The sequence below is a fragment of the Lemur catta genome, chromosome 22 (assembly GCF_020740605.2).
Source record: "Lemur catta isolate mLemCat1 chromosome 22, mLemCat1.pri, whole genome shotgun sequence".
In the NCBI taxonomy this organism is placed as follows: Eukaryota; Metazoa; Chordata; class Mammalia; order Primates; family Lemuridae; genus Lemur; species Lemur catta.
Window position 1 is genome coordinate 9,151,602 of NC_059149.1, and position 20,311 is coordinate 9,171,912.

General features: G+C 42.7%; 1 protein-coding gene and 1 pseudogene across 1 annotated transcript; one reads left to right on the plus strand and one right to left on the minus strand.

The window, feature by feature from the left end:
• Positions 1-2,485: 2,485 nt before the first annotated feature.
• Positions 2,486-3,403, plus strand: LOC123626688 (vomeronasal type-1 receptor 3-like). The gene has a single exon (XM_045535912.1). It carries the CDS (start codon positions 2,486-2,488, stop codon positions 3,401-3,403), a length of 918 nt encoding a protein of 305 aa, XP_045391868.1.
• Positions 3,404-10,333: 6,930 nt separating this feature from the next.
• LOC123626429 lies at positions 10,334-11,212 on the minus strand (annotated as a pseudogene).
• Positions 11,213-20,311: the final 9,099 nt, after the last annotated feature.

Consider the following 20,311-nt stretch of genomic DNA (forward strand, 5'->3'; position numbering starts at 1 on the left):
GAGTTAAGCACACGAGGGACTCTTTGGGAAAAGTGTCTCTTTCTTCTGTAATAGTAAATAGTTTAGAATCCCTATCGCCATGGGAGCAAATGCTGAAAAAGTATACATTACCAGAATATATCATCTACATGTTCATGTTAACTTGAATCAATTTGCCCCTATTTATTTTTCATATCAATATTCGACTTCAAGTTCTTACAGCGCAAATAAACTGCTACAGTGCAACACGCTATTTGCACTGTAACCTGTTGACAAATCCTGCTCAAATTCTTTGTATGATTCCATTTCTCTAGCAATAATTAAATAATAACATCTAGCTTAGAATCTTGAGGATTAACAGAAAATTAGATTTTCCCCAGGGGAACATCTCAGGGAAGCACAGAGTCCAGTAAGACACATGTGCTTTGCTGTCAGCCCCTCATGTCTCAGGCCTCATCATTTTGTGATTTCTCCAGGGGAGACCCTGTCTGCCTCCAGGGATCACGGAAGTGGAAATGAAGGGCCTCTCCCAAACACTCTCATCTGGAGTGCTCCCTAGAAAGGCGTCATTTTTTTTTGGTAAATGGCAACTGGGACAAAGTTTTTCAAACTGTGATTAGCTCCCCAGTGTGCACTGTCACTGTTACTACAGGTGAAATGATAATTGCAGCTCTGTGGGGGGTGAGGTCACAGGATCACAAACCATATCTCTCAGACCTGGCTGCCCCCTCCCACACACTCATGGCTGTGCTGACCTGACTGTGATCCCTGAGCCCGTCAGCAGTGGAAGAAACTCAGGTGAGCGTTTTACCTTTTGGTCTGTGAGGCACAGTCTGCAAGGGAAATGAGCGTATCAGGAGCTGGGGTAAGTGTTCTCGTCTGAAAAAGGGATTCTTTAAGTCTGGAAACTGAGCCGGTACAACATTCATGCAAGAAGGAGGAAATAATGACTGAGTTTACGGGTTGAACTTGTGGAAAAGGATGGAGGTCAAGACCATGAACCAGTCCCTAACTGTTTCTAATTTAATTTAATGTAATCCTCACTGTTCATCATTGTTGATTTTGATAAAGTCATAGATTCCTGCAGTTTTTTAGGGTTCTCTAGTATAATTTGAGAATTAATTTCCCAGATGCTCTACCTTCCAGACAGGAGTGGGGGACACCATTTCTAGCATGGGTAGAGGTATTTCTACAACACCTTCATGGCTGTGAAAATGTATAATGTATGGCTGATTGGATTACTTTGTTCTGTTTAGAAATAGTAAATATAGGGTTTTTGCCAATTCTAAGGATACTAACATACCTAATGGAGACCATAACTTTCTGGTGACAGAGAGCACCTGTTGTCCAGTCATTGTGGTTTATGACAGTTTTCCTTCACGAAATCAACGGGAAAGGTACCTTAACCTTAGCTTTTTGTATTTTTAAAAATTATGATTTCAGTGTTTTAAAGAATTGAATTGCTTATGATATTTCCTGTTGTACAAAAAATTTCTAATGCCATTCCCAAGCTTAATACTTAGGCTACTACTATTTAAATTGATTAAGAGAATAATTTTTCCTGCCTCCAGTTTTCCTTTTACATAATGCACTTATGTTTTAATATATTTAACTATTCTGACACTGAAGTGATTTTATGTCATACTTTTGCATTCACAAATACTAATTTTCTGTGTATGCTACAGAAAGCTATTAATAGCTTGTCCTCTGCTGTATTTTATCTCCTACTTATGTCGCATGTCCCCTTGCTCAGCACACAGCATTTCCACCTGTGCTCTTTGTTGATTAAGATGAACAAGAGTCTCTTCTTTTAAAACATGGAATCATTTGTGCATTCAAAAAATTCCATTGGATCTTGTATGATTACCATTGTAAGATTATATAGGAAAATCAGCACACATATATTCTACTTGGATCTCTGAAATACCATGGATGATACATGCCTATGAAATAAATAAATGTATTTCAATAAAAAATTACCACAACAAAATTGGGGGGAAAAGTCACATGATCATTCTTTTTAAAACTAATAGGATAAGCGAAAATATGAAGAAAATATGGAGATGTTTGAAAAAATATACATATGTCTGAGTTGAGACAGCACAGTGATTAAGTAAACTGTCAAATTCTGACACTCCTCTTAACAAGGAGTTTACTTGAGAAATGCCATTTACCCTTCCCATGCCTAAGATCTTCTCACCTGCAAAATGAGAATAATAAAGCCTGCAAGAGTTGGAAAAGGTGAAGGCAACACATTAATATAGTGATCTTACAGTGGGGAGATTTTCTATATAGATAGATAGAAAATATATATGTAATTATAATTTCATACAATAGCAAAACTCTTACTGAAATGAAAATAGAATTTATTAAGAATGTTACTTGTTGAAAATATTGGTAAGAATACAATAGTGAATTTTAGTTGTCACCATATAAAACAGACCTCATGTTTCTATGCAGGATCCTCTCACTCTCAATGGAATTGTCAGTCTCCAGAAAATGACAGATGGCCTCCCAGGATGTGGCAATAGGAATGATCTTTATATCGCAGACCACAGTTGGACTCTTAGGGAATTTCTTTCTTCTTTACCATTACAGCTTCCTCTATTACACCAGAGGCACTTTAAAGTCCACAGATTCGATTCTCAAGCACCTGACTATAGTCAACTTTTTGGTCATACTCTCCAAAGGAGTCCCCCAGACAGTGGCCACTTTTGGGTTGAAACATTCCCTGACTGATGTTGAGTGCAAACTTGTTTTCTATGTTCACAGAGTGGGCAGGGGTGTGTGCATTGGCACCACCTGTCTCTTGAGTGTCTTCCAGGCCATCACCATCAGCCCCACAGGCTCCAGGTGGGCAGAGCTGAAACCACAAGCTCCTCAGTGCATTGGGCCCCTCAGTATCCTGTGCTGGATCCTGAACATGCTGGTAAATACCATTCTTCTTCAGAATATTACTGTCCAGTGGAACAGGATAAACAACACAAAAGAAAAGGATTTGGGATACTGTTCTGCAGTATATATTCACACCAGCATTTTAAGATTCCTAACTATTATGTTGTTTTCATCTTATGATGTTTTGTGTTTGGGACTCATGACCTGGGCCAGTGGCTCCATGGTTTGCATCCTGCACAGGCATAAGCAGCAGGTGCAGCACATTCATAGGACCAGCTGCTCCCCCAGATCCTCCCCTGAGTCCAGAGTCACCCAAAGCATCCTTGTCCTAGTGAGCACCTTTGTATCATTTTACACCCTCTCCTCTGTCTTTACATTATTGGTGACTATTTTGCCGAATCCGAGTTTGTGGCTGGTGAACACCTCTGCACTAATGGATGCTTGTTTTCCTACAGTGAGCCCCTTTGTTCTCATGGGCCGTGACCCCAGGATACCCAAATTCCACTCCGCCTGCTGTGGAAGAAATTGAAAATTCTCAAAGCTAACACGATGCCTCTACATTTAGGTTGTTTGTCATGATTCATTATGCACTGTGCCGTCATTTATTCCTTTCTTGCAGAGGTTTAAGCACCAGTATGATCAGTCACATATGAGAGTGTGCGAACCCCAGACTCAGACCCTGCCCTCATAGGATTTATCACATGCTATGAATGGCAGGTACAGAGTAAATATACAGAAAATACTTTCATAATTTTGATTTTACTAATTACTTCAATGGAAAAGCTTAAAGGTAAGAATTATTTTAATACTGGACCTCTACCAATTTGGAGAATAAGGAAGCTTATAAGACTGTGGGACTTTAAAACAATTAATTTTAAATGGCCTGAAATTATCTGGGCACGGAAGTTAAGGGCTTAATGAAACGGAAAAGAGTGGGCATTATCCTATCATAAGACTGGGAAGGAAAAGCAGTAACTCCACAGCAAGTGGTCCAGGATAGAACTTGAGGGAAATAATATATCAGACAGTGCATGATATCAAACCAGGTTTTGTCATTTTACCTTAAATCCCAAAAGGAAAGTTAGTCATTCGAAATATGTAAGTTTTTGTGGGAGGAGAGTAGCATATTTTTTCAAATATTTTCAGATAAAAATGTATAGAAAACCCTGGGTGTTGCAAAGTGAGCATAAGAATGTTGTTAAGAGGTCTTTGTGAGAATTTAATTGACAGCTAGTAAATATGAGACTCATAAAGGAACGAAACTGGTTTCTGGAACCCTTTGAAGGTGAACTATTTTGTGTGAAGCAATGATCTAAATTAGCCTTTTCTGGATAGATAGGCTGGATGGATGCATGTCCTGAACTGTGGAAAGTGAATCTATGGTGAAACCTGACCATGGAGGAGCTGAGGACAAGGCCTCAGGGCATGAAGGTCATGGTCCTCTTTTTATAGAGTGACAACTGCTGTATTGAAACAGTCAAGGGAGAATTTTGAGATAGTTATAAAATAAATTGGGCAATTCCTTGACCAAAGTGAAAAATTAAACCAACCGTTTGTGGTTATCATTAGATAACACAAATGAAGTTTATTAATTATTCAAAAATTCGAACCATACAACAAGCAAGCTTGACTAAATTGCCAAATATTGAACTTGGGCTTCATACCACATTTTTCAGCACATTTGGAACAATTGAAATAATTTGAACTCAAGAAATGTTTTAACAAATATACAATATTTTACTGAAAGAGGTTATCTTTGGTACCCTTTAGGTTATAATATTTTTGAAACAGTATATTAAATGTTTTAAATGTTAACACTAAAACTAGGCCATATTACTAATGAATATTGATTTTGTTTAGACGAAAAGACAATGGAAATTCTCCATATCCAAGTTGCTTACTGTGTTTGATTCAAGAGTATTTAGGTAAAATAACAATAGCTGAAAATTCAATTACCAGAACAGAAGATGCCTGACAATATGTGTGCTAGATGTCAATCTCTGGAATTCATAAAAGTAACCATAGGCTAAATGCAAAAGTAATGTGCAATAAGAAAATATAATATAGGCAATGAAATTCAGAATAATTAGTACATGGAATATAATAAATGGGAATAAAATTGATGATAAAATAGACAGAGCCAGTGCAATGTTAAGCAAAATGTGAAAAGACACACTCAAATATTAATAAAAATGAACAGTATTAAAACTGGTGATGGATTTTTAAACCCCTAGAGACTAATATATACAAACATGCAGTAATAAATTAAAAAACTGAGAGAAAAATGATATTTATGATGTATTGGCTACCAAACTTGAAGTGAAACAATAATTAGAAACTCAAAAACAAATAAATTTTAAGTATTTGGAATAATTAACTAAAATTCCAATTGTTTTAAATGACCCTTTCCCCATATTTTTAAGGTTCAGATATTTCCCTTTAAAATCTGTTTTATTAAAGGGGAAAAAAAAGCCATCAAAAGCTTTTCTATGGCTACTACATACATAATACTGAAACTTGAAACAGCCAATATAAATTAAGAATTTGAATATAAAATTAATATATAGGTATAAAAGATGACGACAGATAATTCACTTCAGAAATGCAGGATCAAACAATAATAGAATCAATTCATATTATTCAATCCCATCAAAAAGTGGGGAAATCCTTATCTTAAAGGTCCGAAACAACAAATGCTGGAGTGGATGTGGAGAGATTGGAACACTCTTACACTGCTGGTGGGACTGAAAATTAGTACAACCCATCTGGAAAGTAATTTGGAGATACCACAAAGAGCTAGAAATAGAAATACCATTTGATCCAGCAATCCCATAACTAGGCATCTATCCAAAGGAAAAAAGGACATTCTATAATAAAGACATCTTCACTTGAATGTTTATGGCAGCACAATTCACTATTGCAAGGATGTGGAGGCAACCCAAGTGCCCATCAATCCATGAGTGGATTAATAAAATGTGGTATATGTATACCATGCAATAGTACTCAGCTACAAAAAACAACTCTGATCTAGCACCTATTACATTATCCTGGATAGAGATTGAGCCCATCCTTCGAAGTGAGGTATCACAAGGACGGAAAAACACGCACCACATGTACTCACCATCAAACTGGTACCAACTGACCAACACTAAAGTGTTTATATGGTGGTAATAGTCATTGGGTGCCAGTCGGCAGGGGTGAGGGGTAAACCCACAACTGAGGGAAGCGGAACGCACTGTATGGGAGAGGGACAGGCTTGCAGCCCTGGCGTGGGCGGTAGAAATGCGTGACATGTGACCAAAACGTTTCTGAGACTCCCATAATATCCTCAATAAATAAAAAAAGTGGGCAAAAGAAGTGAACAGAAGTTTTCCCAAAGAAGATAGGGAAATGGGCTACAAACATGAAAAAATCTCAACATCACTAATTATCAGGGAAATGCAAATTAAAACTACAATTAGATACCATATAGCCCCTATCAGAATGGCCATTATTAAAAAGTCAGACAATAGATGCTGGTTAGGAAGCAGAGAGAAAGGAACACCACACACTCTCAGTGAGATTGCACACTAGTACAGCGCTATGGGAAACAGTGTGGAGATTCCTCAAAGAACTAATCGTAGACCTACCAGTTGACCCAGCAATCCCACTGCTGGGGATCTACCCACAGGAAAGGAAGTCATTTTACTTAAAAAAAAAAGACACTTGTACTAAAATGTTTATCGCAGCACAATTCACAATTGCAAAGATGTAGAACCAATGTAAGGGCCCATCAATTCATGAGTGGATAAACGAAATGTGGCAAATACACACACTATGGAACACTACTCAGCCGTAAAAAGGAAATTCATAATGTCTTTTGCAGCAACTTGGATGGAACTGGAGACCATTATTCTATGTGAAGTATCTCAACAATGGAAGACCAAACACCGTATGTTCTCACTAATAAGTGGGAGCTGAATTATGGGCACACACCGGCACAGAGAGGTATATAGGATATTGGAAACCAAAAAGGTGGTAGTCTGGGAGGGAGGATGCAGGATAAAAACTTACCTTGTGGGTACAATAAACACTATTCTGGTGACAGGCACACTGAAAGCCCTGACTTAAGCACTATACAACTATCCATGTAATAAAAACATCTGTACTTCCTTAGTATTTTGTATTTAAAACAAACAAACAAACAAACAGAACTGCAGCAGGGCCAGCATTCAGCACGCAGCTCCTGTCCTGTCTGTCCCCAGCCAGCCCCCAGGTGGGTTGAACTTAGAAGATCAACATTCTTCCAGGCAGCTCTTTCTTTCTTTCTGTTCTGAAACCATCCTAAATAAACTTCCAGAGTATTTAGGCTGGTTTCATCCAGAGCAAAGGGAGTAAATTCTGAGGGAAGGGCTACACAGTGCATATTTAAGAGGAAATTCTTTGCACTTACATGAACTGGAATATGCACTCCCTGCAGTTCTAAGGTGTCCCAAAAATGGGACCTTCCCCAGGTCTGCAGTGTTCTTCTATGTGCTCATTTATTGTCATATCTTTCTTGTTGGTGAAAAAAGAAAAATATCCCTTTAGCAAATATATATAATAGATGCCAGAGATGGGGTCCTCAAGGTTTCCAGAGTCTTCCTGGGCTCGGCCATCCCCAGGATAGCCTCAAGATGACAGGTTCTGGGGATTTGAGTTTCCAGCTACCGGTAAGTGGAACTAGGATGACCCCCTACTTAATGTGGAGGGGGCTGCATGGGAAGAAGCCTCAAATACCTCCCCTGTAAATTTGGGCACTTGGCCTCAGTGACCTCAAAGTTCCCACAGGCTTGGAGAAGTGTCTGTTGGCTTTAGATCTTCATATTTACCCACTGTGCTCCCAGGCCCTGGGAAATGGTTTCTACTCCCTGGAGATCCTTGAGAGCAGAGAGCAGCCTGTGGGTTTGTAGAACCAAGTGCCCAGAGTAGTGCAGAATGTGGCAAAGCTTTGGACCCTATCTCTAAGGTCCAGGCACAAGACTGTCCCTGTCAGAGCCTCGGGGTCCTCATTTGTGAGTGGGGCCCGAGTCATTGTCCTGGCTGGGGCGAGGAGGCCTTGGGAGAGAACTGGACACCCCAGAACACTGGAGGCAAACAGGGAGAAGGGGAGGCTTCTGAGGTCCCTCCCGACACCTTGGAGTCCGTAGGTCTCACTCACTCGCCCTGCGGTGTTCAGAGACAGACACTAGCTTGAGGACACCCAAACACAAGTGTGCTTTGTTTACTCCACCCCTCATCCTGGCGCTGCAGTGACCATGAGGGGACACCAGGGGCAGACAGTGCGTATTGTGCTCTGCTGGAGCAACTGGAGCTGGCAACATGGGGGCTCATTTGCTGTGTCCCCTGGCCCGGGACTCAACATCCACCTTCATTACCAGCATCCTCTCCACAGTGTGAGCTGCTCAGAGGCAAGAAGTGTCCCAAGATCACCTCATTTGCTCACACAGCGACTGTGTCCCCAGTTGTCACCCTATGCAGGGGCCACATCAGGCCTGGGCACAATGATGAAAGTAACCAGCATGGTCCCTGTCCTGAAAGAGCTCGAGGTCTGGACGGGAGATGGACAACTTCATGAGAGCGAATGCGTGTGGGAGAGAATAGCAAGTGCTCCAGTGAGACACAGCAGGTGCCGGGACAGAGAGCTGCGGCCAGTAGGTGCCCAGTGTGAAAACCCTCAACGGGGTGACATTTGTGCTGTGACCAGAAAGATAAGAGGAGGCAGCCCTTCACAAGTCAGGGAACAGTGTACTAAGAGGGAGGGTCTATTCCTCAGAGAGTTGGTGGCATAAATGAATTTGGCCACAGAGGAGGTGAGAAAGGCATCCAGTGTGGCTGGAGGGAGCCTGGGAGGAGAGGAAGGAAGGGAAGGAGGAGGGCAGGGCCACACCCCAGTCCTGGAAGACTCTACTATGTAATAATAGTTATTGCTGATGACAATACTCAAACTTACAGCTTGTAACAAGCATTATAATTATCTGAAAGTTTGTGTGTTTTAGGATCCTGGCATGGCTCAGCTGGGTGTCTCTGCCTCAAGGCCTCTTGGGAGGCTGGGGCTGTGGTCTCAACTCAGGGTCGACTGGGCAGGATCTTCCTCCCAGCTCACTCACCAGTAATCAGCAGGTTTCAGTTTGGACCGAGGGTCTCAGTGTTTTCTGTCTGTAGGCCAGGTCTTCCACTGGTTCTTTGCTGGTGGGATCTCTCCATAGGGCAACTAATAATACCTCAGCTTGCTTCCCTTCAGTGAGGGATGAAGGGAGAGAGAGAGACAGAACAAAGAGGAGAATGAGCAAGACAGAAGTCACAGACTTCATAACTCAGTATTGGAAGTGATATCTCATTGCTTTTCTACCCATTCACTAAGACTAATCCACCAAGAGGTGACAATTACATAGGAACTTGTAGACCAGGAGGTGGGGGGTTGTTGGGAGCCATTGGGTGACAGGCAGGTGGGCCATGCCACCCAAAAGGGTAGCTCTGGATCAGGAGAGTGTAGGCATAGAGGGGTCTCCACTATTGGGGCCCAGAGATGTCTAGGAAAACCTCCTGCCCAAACCCTACACAGGTAACTGGGCAGGGCTCCCTCCCAGGCATTTCCCTCTTGAGTGACTCCGTCTCAGTCCCAGGAATCTGGGGCTCCTCCCTTCCTCTACTCCCACTGTCGAGGCCCAAATTGACCAGTCACAAATTGGTTTTCACATATTTATAGGAATATGTGAAGAAATTCTATATTCTGTTGTCACTTCATGTGACAGCCTTGCATTTAGCTGGCATTCATATTGCTGTAACCATCCCTCCATTGCCCCACCAGTGTGCATGTGAGTCAGCCCTGAGCCCAGATGAGACCTGCAGGTGGCACCATCAGGGCAGGCAGGCTGGAGACGCTGGAGGAGGCCCTAGTGTCTGCCTCCCAGAGCAGTGACACCTTCCATGACCCACCTTCCTGGGCACTTCCCCAAAGTTCACCCCACCCACCAGGTCCTCACCTGCTGCTCAGAAGTTATCCCATTGTGGTTTTGATTTGCATTTCTCTGATGATTAGTAACGTTGAGCATGTTTTTGTCATATCCTGTTGGCCATTTGTATGTCTTCCTTTGAGAAATGTCTATTCAGATCTTTTGGCCATTTTTAACTGAATGATTATTTTGCTATTGAGTTGTTGGAGCTCCTTATATATTCTGGTTATCAGTCCCTTGTCAGATGTATAGTTTGGAAATATTTTTTCCCATTCTGCCGGTTGTCTCTTCTTATTGTTGTTTGTTTTCATTGCTGTGCAGAAGCTTCTTAGTTTGATTTAATCCCATTTGTCTATTTTTGCTTTGGCTGTCTGTGCTTTTGAGGTCTTAACCGAAAAATGTCTTTGCCCAAATCATGGTCTGGGAGTATTTTTCCAATGTTTTTTTCTAGCAGTTTTAGAGTTTTCAGTCTTAAATTCAAGTCATTAATCTATTTTGACTAGATTTTTGAATCTGGTGAGAGATGGGGGTCTGGAAAACATGGGCCAAACATCTGGGATGGGTTTCAAAGGAAGATGCCCAGGCCACCAGGTCTGAGGCCAGACAGATTGCTAAGGGACACAGCTGCGGAGCAGGGAGCCAAGAATGGATGTACATCTGCTCTCCTCCCACACCTGGATTCAGTTGTATCTTTAAAACCTCCTGCCATGTTTGTATCTAGTTTTCTCCTTCCTGGTGAATCTAGAGGTTTCATATTGTGGACAGAAAGCTTTGCTGGTGGAACAGTGGATGAGATTCTGTTTCCAGAAATCTAGCGAGAAGTTCTGGAAAAGAACTATTAAGGACAGATTGCCGATTTGGCCTCAACGGTGTGTTGGGGACACTTTGATCCTCCTCCAAGTCACCCGGTCATCACCTGGTAACATCACCTCGATCTTCATCAAACAACTGCTCCATTTCCTCCCCTCTGACACCCAGGATGCTCCCATCAGTCGTAGCACTTCATGACAGATTTTTGGTGTGTGGAAATGTCCCATGAAGTGGTTTCTCATTAGAACTTTGTCCATTTTGCCGTTTGTGCTGTTTAATTTCATTCACTTCTATTGTAGATCATTGAGCACTTCCTCTTGGAGTTCATTTTGGTTTTTTTGTTCTTCCTTTAGCTTTAACTGTCCTGTAAGTTGTGATGCTGAATCCAGTGCAGCATTTGCTTCATCCAAACATCCAACGAAATGATGTCACTTTTCCCTCCAGATTTTCTGCCTTTTTTTCCCATTCTGCTGTGCGTTGTTTTAGCTTTTCTTGTTCACCGGAATGCGTAGCTTTTTCCTCTTGTTGGAAGTGCTCTAGTGCCATCTGCAGGTTGGCTTCGCTTGCTCTTGAGAGACAGAAAACTGCAGTGCAATTTCATCCCTTTGCTTAGAGACTACATTCAGTTGTTCTTACAGTCACTGCGCCCACACCCTGGCTTGATGGCCTGAATTTTCTATTGCATTGTCCACTTCTAGTTTACTAATGTCCGTTCCTAAAATTAATATTCTCTCCTTGAGGTTTGTTACTTCCTGCCTCAAAGTTCGTTTTAATTTAATTGTTTAGTGAAATTTTCATTTGAAGAAAGTAGCTGATTACATTGGGCTTTGATTAAGAAGTCTTTTTCCTTACGTGATCTTTGTAAAATATCTTCTTTGTCCATTAGCTGCATAATGTCTGCATCGGTTTGCTCATATTTTTTCGTTCCAGCTCTGGGGTGGCAGCAGTCGAGTTGGACAATCTGACATTAGTTTCCTGAAGAGTTCTAGTTGTTGCATCTTTTCCTTGCAGCGATTCCCTGAGCTCCTCTATCTCTTGCTGAAGAAACGGAGAAGGCTCAATGGAGACCTCAGACATACTTGCTCCAAGACACTCTGCTGGCTGGGGAGGAAGCCACGATCCAGGAGAGAGCTGGGGGGAAACATCCAGATTTCCTAAAAGAAGACCCTTGGTATCACAAAGCTGCCCTGTGCCGTGTTGAACTTGTGCTAATTCCTGCCGTCGTCGAGGAGAGCTGAGGTCCGACGACTGGGCCACAATCCAGGGACGCCGGCGCGGCGGTGGCTGGGGCGGCCGGAGCGCACAGACGGGCGGCGACTGCGGTCCCGCCCTGACCCTGCGGGGCGTCTGCCGCGCTCCGAGGCGGCGGGTCCCTCCCTCGCTCTGTGCCGGCCGATGTCGGCAACTTGTGCTGCTTCACTCGAAGCCGGGGCGCGCCCTGCTGCTCTCCCAGACCAGGGCGGGTCTCCCGAGTCTCCCCCGCTCCCCTCCCGAGGCGGCGCGGGGGCTCCGGGTCCTTTCTCCCGGCGGGAGGTCGCCCCGCCCCCGCGTCCCCCCGCCCGCCCTCGGCGCGTCCCGGGTGGAGTCTGCGACGCGGCCGGGAGGGAGGCCGGGCTGCGCCTCGCGGGGCCCAGAGCCCGGCCCGGCCGGCGCCGAGGCCCCCAGGCCGGGACGGCGTCGCTCCGAGAAAGGCGCCCGTGGCCGTCGGAGGACGCCGCCAAGTGTCCTCTGACCGCGGTCTCCGGGAGACTGAGTCGCTCGGGACGTGCCGACACGGTGCCGGTTGCTAGGCAACGCCGGCGGGGCGGGGCTCGACCCATGGCGGGCCCTGCCTGGGAGCGCAGCGGCCTGTAGCGCTGTAGGGGGACCAGGATTAATAGTTTATTGTATATTTTGAAAGAGTTAGAAGCCTGGATTTTGAAGTGGTCCTAACACAAAAAAATAGTATTTGAGGTGATAGATATGCTAATTACACTGCTTTGTTCATTGGACATTGTATACATGTGTCAAAATATCACACTCTACCCCATATGTACAATTATTAAGTGTCAATTAAAAACATTAATGATAGCAAAAAAAAACCACTTAGGTTGTCTGAAGTGAATTAACTTACGTCAATTTAATTCTTCTGCATTCTTCAAAATATTCTAGAGAAAATACTTATAAATTATTTAAAAACACAAAATGGGTACATCAAAGCAAACACAGCATAAGGTGGAGGTTTTTGTCCTTAATATAGTTTCCACCATGTTGTTCCCTCACTCAAAGCTCTCAGGGGTTCCCTGTTATCCAAAGACCAGATCTGTTAGGCTGACGCTGAGGGTCCTCCAAAACCTGCCTCTGAGCCGTCCATGCAGTGGCACCTCCACTTCCCAGTGCAGTAGCCGAGTCAGTCCAGGTGTCATCTCCGAGGTCCCCACTTCCTCACTGCTGTGCTTGGCTTATTCCCCCCGCCTGAAATGCTCCCTTTCCTTCATCTCATTCAACTAAAGCTCTTTCTCTCCTTCAAGGCCTTTCTGCACCCTTCTCCTTCCAGTAAAACCATAATTTAATTGGTGACATTTTAAAAAACAGCAACCAACCAGTTATAGCCCCCAGAATTTTTCCTAAGTGCACACACAAAATGAAGAAACTCTTGTTCAAAGCAGGGAGTTTGTGGCATTTGAGCCGTGATCTGCTTCCGTCCTGCTCACCCAGCTCGGTGCAAGAGAAGATCTGCTCTGCAAGGCTTGGGTGGAGAAGACAGGGCTCGCTTTCCCACAGCTCCTGGTCTGGAGCTGTGCTTTCACCCTGTGAGGGGCAGGACAGCAGCGTCTGTTGCCAGCCCAGCTCTGTGTTGCAGAAGCACGATTCCAGGCAGGAGTGGATGAGCAAACCCGGCTTCCTTCCCGTCACTAGGCCCTCAGCACTGAGTGAAGAGACAATGAGGTTCATAATTTGGAAAGGAGAGCTTTCTTTCTCAGAAAGGGCTGCAGCCTCCAGGTGGCAATTCCAGCAGACTGGAAAACTGGGCCCCAGCCAGATGCCAGGAACACAGGCTTTGAGGCAGTGACAAAGCGAATCGGATTGTATTCTGAGTGGAATGGCTAGATGTATATATTTGACAAGCAATAGGATGAGTTATGAATATTTATGAAAGAGAAACATGTGCCTGCACAATCAAGTTTTATGCTTTTTTATGGGGTCCATGTTAAGAAATGGCCCCATTTTTTATACGGTTTTTTTTTAATTTTAGCTTATCATGGGGGTACAAAAATTCAGGTTATATATATTCCCCGTGTCCTGCCCATCCCCCTGAGTCAGAGCTTCAAGTGTGTCCACTTTTAAATCAAAAAGGTGAAGCAAGGACACACAACCCCTCTCTGTGCATGCTCTGCAGACTGGTAAAACCACTGCCTGGTTGGTGGGCCCTTGTAAGGAAAGAATGCTGGTCTGGACCATGAGATTGGTTTCTGTTTAGCCCTTACGGAAAAGCCCAATGGTCTTTAGCAAGGGATTGGGTATAATGAGGCGTGTCTGACCTCCAATCCCACCAGGGCTGGAAACTCAGTTTTAAGTTTTCTCTGGGGTCCCCTTGGCCACGAGGGATTTTTTTTTAGTCAGCAAAGGGTTTAGGATTTTATTGTAGTTCACATCACTTGTAGGGTAGAAGCTCTACTCCAGGTGTGGTGGCTGAAAACACTGTATTCCCATCACTCCTATCCCAGTTTGCTTGTAAAGGTTCTGTGAGAGTCCAACCAAGCTGACCAGGAGCTACCATCCCACCTAATGCCCACTTATAGGGCAGGGGTGTCACACTGGGAGACCAGGCCGTGGTCCCTGCTCCCTGCTCTACTGCTTTGGTGCAGGTTTTGCCCAAGAGGAGGGCCAGGCCATAACAGAGAACTACACAGCTCTTCCTAAGGAGACTGCCTGTACTTGGAACAGAGCTTGCACAGGTTTGCACCTCAGAGCATTGTCACAGACAATAGGGATTTAGATGGTGAGTGATTAAGACAAAGTGAAATAGTAGACCAGCAGGAAGTTTTCCTGGGAGGACCAGGGAAAGAGACAGCTGAAAGGGCCCTGCCAGTGCAACTGTACCAGGATTGTGCAGCACATTGATCTGCCAGGACACCAAGTTGCAGCAGAGAAAGAGTTTTATTCACAAGATCTACGGCCAAAGGAGGAGCTGGGAGGAAACCTCAGATCTGCCTCCCTGAGGAGTTCGGGGCTAGAGATTTTAAGGGATTTGGATGAGTATTGGCCCGAGATATGGGGATTGTTGATTTCCTCAAAATCACAGTAGAATTGAAGGGGAGGATATGAGGGAGGCTTGTCCTAATGATGAAGCACTGAGGAGGACTCGCCACAAAGAAAACATGCATTTAGGAAAGACTAAACTTTGTTTTACTGAGGATGTGAGGTTCCATCTCCCCATCCACCCATCCATGCCTCACCCATCCATCCCTCCATTCATTCTGATTTTCCACGCTGTTCAGGAAAGGCACAGTGTCAATGGCTCAAAGCATAGCACAATGAGTGGGATGATGGCTCTGCAACCTCAAGGAATCTACAATTGCCTGTGAAGCCAGCTATGTGCTTGCAAGAGAATTTCTATTTTTTTTATGGAAATTCCAATCTCACTCTGTCATATTCCTGATCCATAAATTGAGCCAAATTTCCCCCACTCACATGGTGATGGGAGTAGGTGGTAAATGAGAGGCTGAGAAATTCCGTTTCAACTGGAACATGAAACGTGGATCTCTTTGTGCTCCAGGGGGCACCATTACATAGAAGACGCTGAGGTCTGTGACTTTGGCTTTATGCAGCAACAGTGCCCTTAGTGGGCCAGATATTTGGGGACAAGGGGATTTTAGAGAAGTTCTCTATCTTTGCATATTCAGGTTATCTGAGATTGAATTTTTTATGATTTAAGTATAACAAACCTTGAGGAAGGTGTACAAATCTTAAATGTATGACTCAGTGAATTTTCATAGCTACATACTCATGTACTGCCCCTCCAGATGAAATCATAGAACATCTCCAACCTCCCAGAATGTTCCCTCATGCCACTTCCCAGACTATACTGACTCCCATAGCCATAATTCTGACTTAATCATAGTAGGTTGGTTTTACCAGTCTTGAACTTCATAAAAATGGCACTGTGTGGTATGCACGCTCCCTCTGGTCTGCTGCTTTTGCCCCTGCTATGTCTGTGAGTCACTATATTCATTCATTTAACAGCTGTCTGTTCCTCTTATTACTGTGTATCATTCCAATAAAGGAAAAAATTCCAATTTATTTATCCATTATCTTGCTGATGGACATTTTGGTTTGCAATTTGAGGTTATTATGGCTAAAGCTGCTATGAACATTCTTCTACATGTCTTTTAGTGGACATGTTGGTTATTACTGTTATTATTTACCTAGGAGGAGAATCTGATAGTATTTTCAGTTTCTAAAACCTTTGTTCCTAGGTAAGATACATCAGTTTTTATCTCTGGATGTGTTTACAGATATTCGTTAAAGAGAGATCTATCTGCAACCCACAGGAAATGAATTTTTTATTATCACTGGCTCCAGTGTGGAGAAGGCGTGCTGCCTTGCTCTAAAGTCACACAATGGGCAACATCAACACGTAGGCTGCCTAGTGGACAGATGAGACCATACAGGGAGTTTGGTGTACGCTGCTCCTTAAAGTTAACTGATTAAAATTAATTGGTTAGAAGAGTATATGTGTATGTATGCATGGAGTTGGCTCTGGAAAGAATGAGTTTCTTTTTAAAATTACAGCTGCCAGGGAAACAGGACGGTTAGAGCCTCGAAGTCCTGCTGATGTGTGACCCTGGAAAACATGAAGACCTTGTGGACGCGGAACCCACAGGCCTTGATGACTGATTGGGGGAGGAGTGTGACGGAGAAGGTGCACAGAGGCCCTGAGATTTCTCATCTGCATGACAAGGGCGATGGCCAAGCTATTAGGAAAAACAAGGAAATCCATAGAAAGAGCAGCAGCACCACAAACATACTCTCTCTCCTATGCTAATATGTAAAGAAAAAGTAATCTCTTTATTTCTCCATAACCAACCCACATTTTCAAGTGAGACCCTATTTTCTGGGTAACAAGAAAGTAAACTTGAACTTTCAGCTTGCCAAAGACTGGCATCTCTTTGGATGTTTGGTCAGTCTCCACCCCAGCCCCTGTTGCCACCTCCTCTCTCCAAGAGGCATCCGCTGTGGGGGGTTGGACTGGCTGCATCTCCTGGGGTCTTGATGACCTCATGGAGGTAAAGTTGATTATAAAGTTTATAATTGTATAAATTATCAAGAGTGGTTTGTTCATTTGGAGGAACATAAAAGCGAGGACAGCCGGGAAGCCCCTGATACAGAGGAGTAACAGGAGTGGGGGAAACAGGAAAGCGTTACGGAGCTTCCGCTGTGAAATCAGCGCGCTACTGACACACAGATACACACGGACCAAGAACCAGACTGGAAAATGCAGAAAAAGATGCGAGTGCTTATGGAAACTTAGTATAATAAAGGAGGCATCTCAAATCAGTGGGGAAAGAAAGGCATTTTAAACAGCGGTTTTAGGATACCTGGATAGTTCTGTTGAAAAAGATAAAATTGGGTCCATTTTTCACATGGTACACTGGGATCAATTCCAAATAAATCAGAGATTTAAATGTGAAAAATTGAGCCCTACAACTACTAGAAGAAAACATGGGTGAGTTCCTTTGTAACCTTTGCACAGAGAAACCTTTCCTAAGGCTTAAAATCTGGAAGTAATGAGAGAAAAGACTGATACATTTGATTACATGAAAATTTGCCTGGCAAAAAAAAAATACCATGAGTAAAGTATAGCAAACTGGGAGAAAATATTATAGACAAAGGGTTACTATTCCTAATACACAGATTCCAAATTGAAGAAAAAGGCCAACAAATCAACGGAAATTCGAACTAGAGAAATGAACAAATGACTCATGGGAATGAAATCCAAATGGCCCTTAACCACATGAAAAGATTCTCAACCTTGCCTACAATAAGAACAATGCAAATTAACAGTCATCAAGATATCATGTCTCACCTAGCAGATTGGCAATTATCAAAACGTTTGACAACATATTCTGTTGACCAAGCTGTGGGAAAGTGGGCATTCTTACACATTACTGGGGGTCCTGCAGAATGGTAGGATTCCTAGTTAGGGGAATTCAGCAATATCTGGCAAAATTACATATGCATTTATTCACTGACCTGGCTTTCTCGTTTTTAGGTATTTATCCCAAAGGTAGGGTGGCAAAAATATGAAAAGATTCATGCTAAAGGGCTATGGTAAAGTAAGAATAAAATGTTTTCATATTATCAATGTACGTTTTTTGCCTGGGTTTTAATGGACATATTTATGTTCTTAAGGTGTCAGGGTTTGACACAAAGGTTATAAAACTATAAACCCAGCCAAATACAATGATCTGTGTTTGTATGATTTTTGATAAGTAAGGTAAAATTAATATAGTGCTCTAATGATAATAGCTAAACCTCCTGAGTTATCAACAAAAATACCTATGTGTTTAACTTTACAGTTCTTAATTAGGTAAAAATGTAGACGTGCTTAAAAAATAAGTGTCAGCAAATGAGAATAAATAAAACACTAAGTAAATAGAGCACAAAAACAGACACTTATGGTCAAGGTTTACAAAAACATTTTGGTTTTGGTCTCTTAATCCTAGCTGCAGATAAAGTTTCTTCCACTGACTTTAACGTCTGTGGAAAGGTATGCATAAAACATGTTTCTAACTCATTCTTTCTATAATCTGACGTTAAAAGTACTGTTAGGATTCAAAGCTGTCCTAGAAATCATAGTTACAAAAGCTTAAATTGCAAGCTTTAGTTTTCCCTTGGTGTTTGTCTACTCTTCTGTCTTACTGTTTACAAGCTATCCAGTTATGTATACATTATTTTGCTGTGACAAAGTTTTTTCCTAGAAAAGGAGTCCCTAAACTGTTAATTTTTGTATGGTAGTTTAAAATTTAAAAGAGATTGTTAAAATCCAAAGAGAATCTCAAGAGTCTTACTCTTTACAAATATTGCATGTACTTAAGTTTACAGCGAAGTTGGAAAGTGTTTTGAGACTCTTTCAATTGTTTTTCTTTTTTTATTTCTTTTTTTAAATTCAGGATATTATGGGGCTACAAACATTTTGGTTACATGAAATGCTTTTGCTTCACTCAAGCCAGGGCCACAAGCGTGTCCTTCCCACATACAGTGAGCCCCGTCTCCATTAGCTGTGGGTTTACCCCCCAACCCAGTCTACCCCCTACCTCCCTTACCCCCCTACCTGACCAGCACCCAGTGAGTATTACTACCATGTGAGCACCTTAGTGTTGATCAGGTAGTACCAGTTTGATGGCGAGCACATGTGGTGCGTGTTTTCCCATCCTTGTGATACCTCATTTCGAAGAATGGGCTCAATCTCTACCCAGCATAATATAAGAAGTGCTAGATTACCATTGTTTTTTGTAGTTGAGTAGTATTCCATGGTATACATATACCACATTTTAAAATCTACTCATGTACTGATAGGCGTCTGGGTTGTTTCCGCATCTTTACAACTGTAAATTGTGCTGCTATAAACATTCTAGTGCAGATGTCTTTATTATAGAATGTCTTTTTTTTTCCTTTGGATAGATGCCTAGTAGTGGGATTGCTGGATCAGATGGGATTTCTATTTTTAGCTGTTTGAGGTATCTCCAAATTACTTTCCACAGGGGTTCTACTAATTGGCAGTGCCACCAGCAGCATTTAAGAGTGTTCTAATCTCTCCACATCCATGCCAGCATTTGTTATTTGGGTACTTTTTGATAGAGGCCATTCTCACCGGAGTTAGGTGATATCTCATTGTGGTTTTGATTTGCATTTCCCTAATGATTAGAGATGGTGAGCACTTTTTATATACTTGGTGGCCATTAGTCTGTCTTCTTTTGAAAAATTTCAGTTCATGTCCTTTGCCCATTTATTGATGGGGTTGTTTGGTTTTTTTCTTGTTGATTTTCTTAAGTTCTGTAGAGATTCTTCTTATCAGCCCTTTATCAGATGTGTAGAAAGCAAATATTTTCTCCCATTCTGTAGGTTGTCTATTCTCTGTAGGTTGTCTATTCGCTCTAAGGACAGTTTCCTTGGCTGTATAGAAGCTTTTTAATTTGATCAGTTCCCATTTGTTTATTTTTGTTGCTGCTGTGATTGCTTTAGGGGTCTTCTACATAAACTCTTTATCTAGGCTGATGTCTAAAAGAATCTTCCCCACATTTTCTTCCAGAATTCTTAAGGTTTCACATCTTAGAGTTTAGTCTGTTATCCACTGTGAGTTGATTTTTGTGAGAGGTGAGAGGTGGGGATCCAGTTTCATTCTTCTGCATGTGGATATCCAGTTTTCCCAGCACCACTTATTGGATAGAGATTCTTTTCCCCAATGTATACTTTTGTCTTCTTTGTGAAAGATTAGATGACAATATGAAGATGGTTTTACATCTGGGATCTCTGTTCTATTGCAAAGGTCTATATCTCTGTTCTTGTGCCAGTACCATGCTGTTTGGGTCACTATAGCCTTGTAGTAAAGATTGAAGTCTGGCAGACTGATACCCCCCCCAATTTTTTCTTTTTGCTTAAGATTGCTC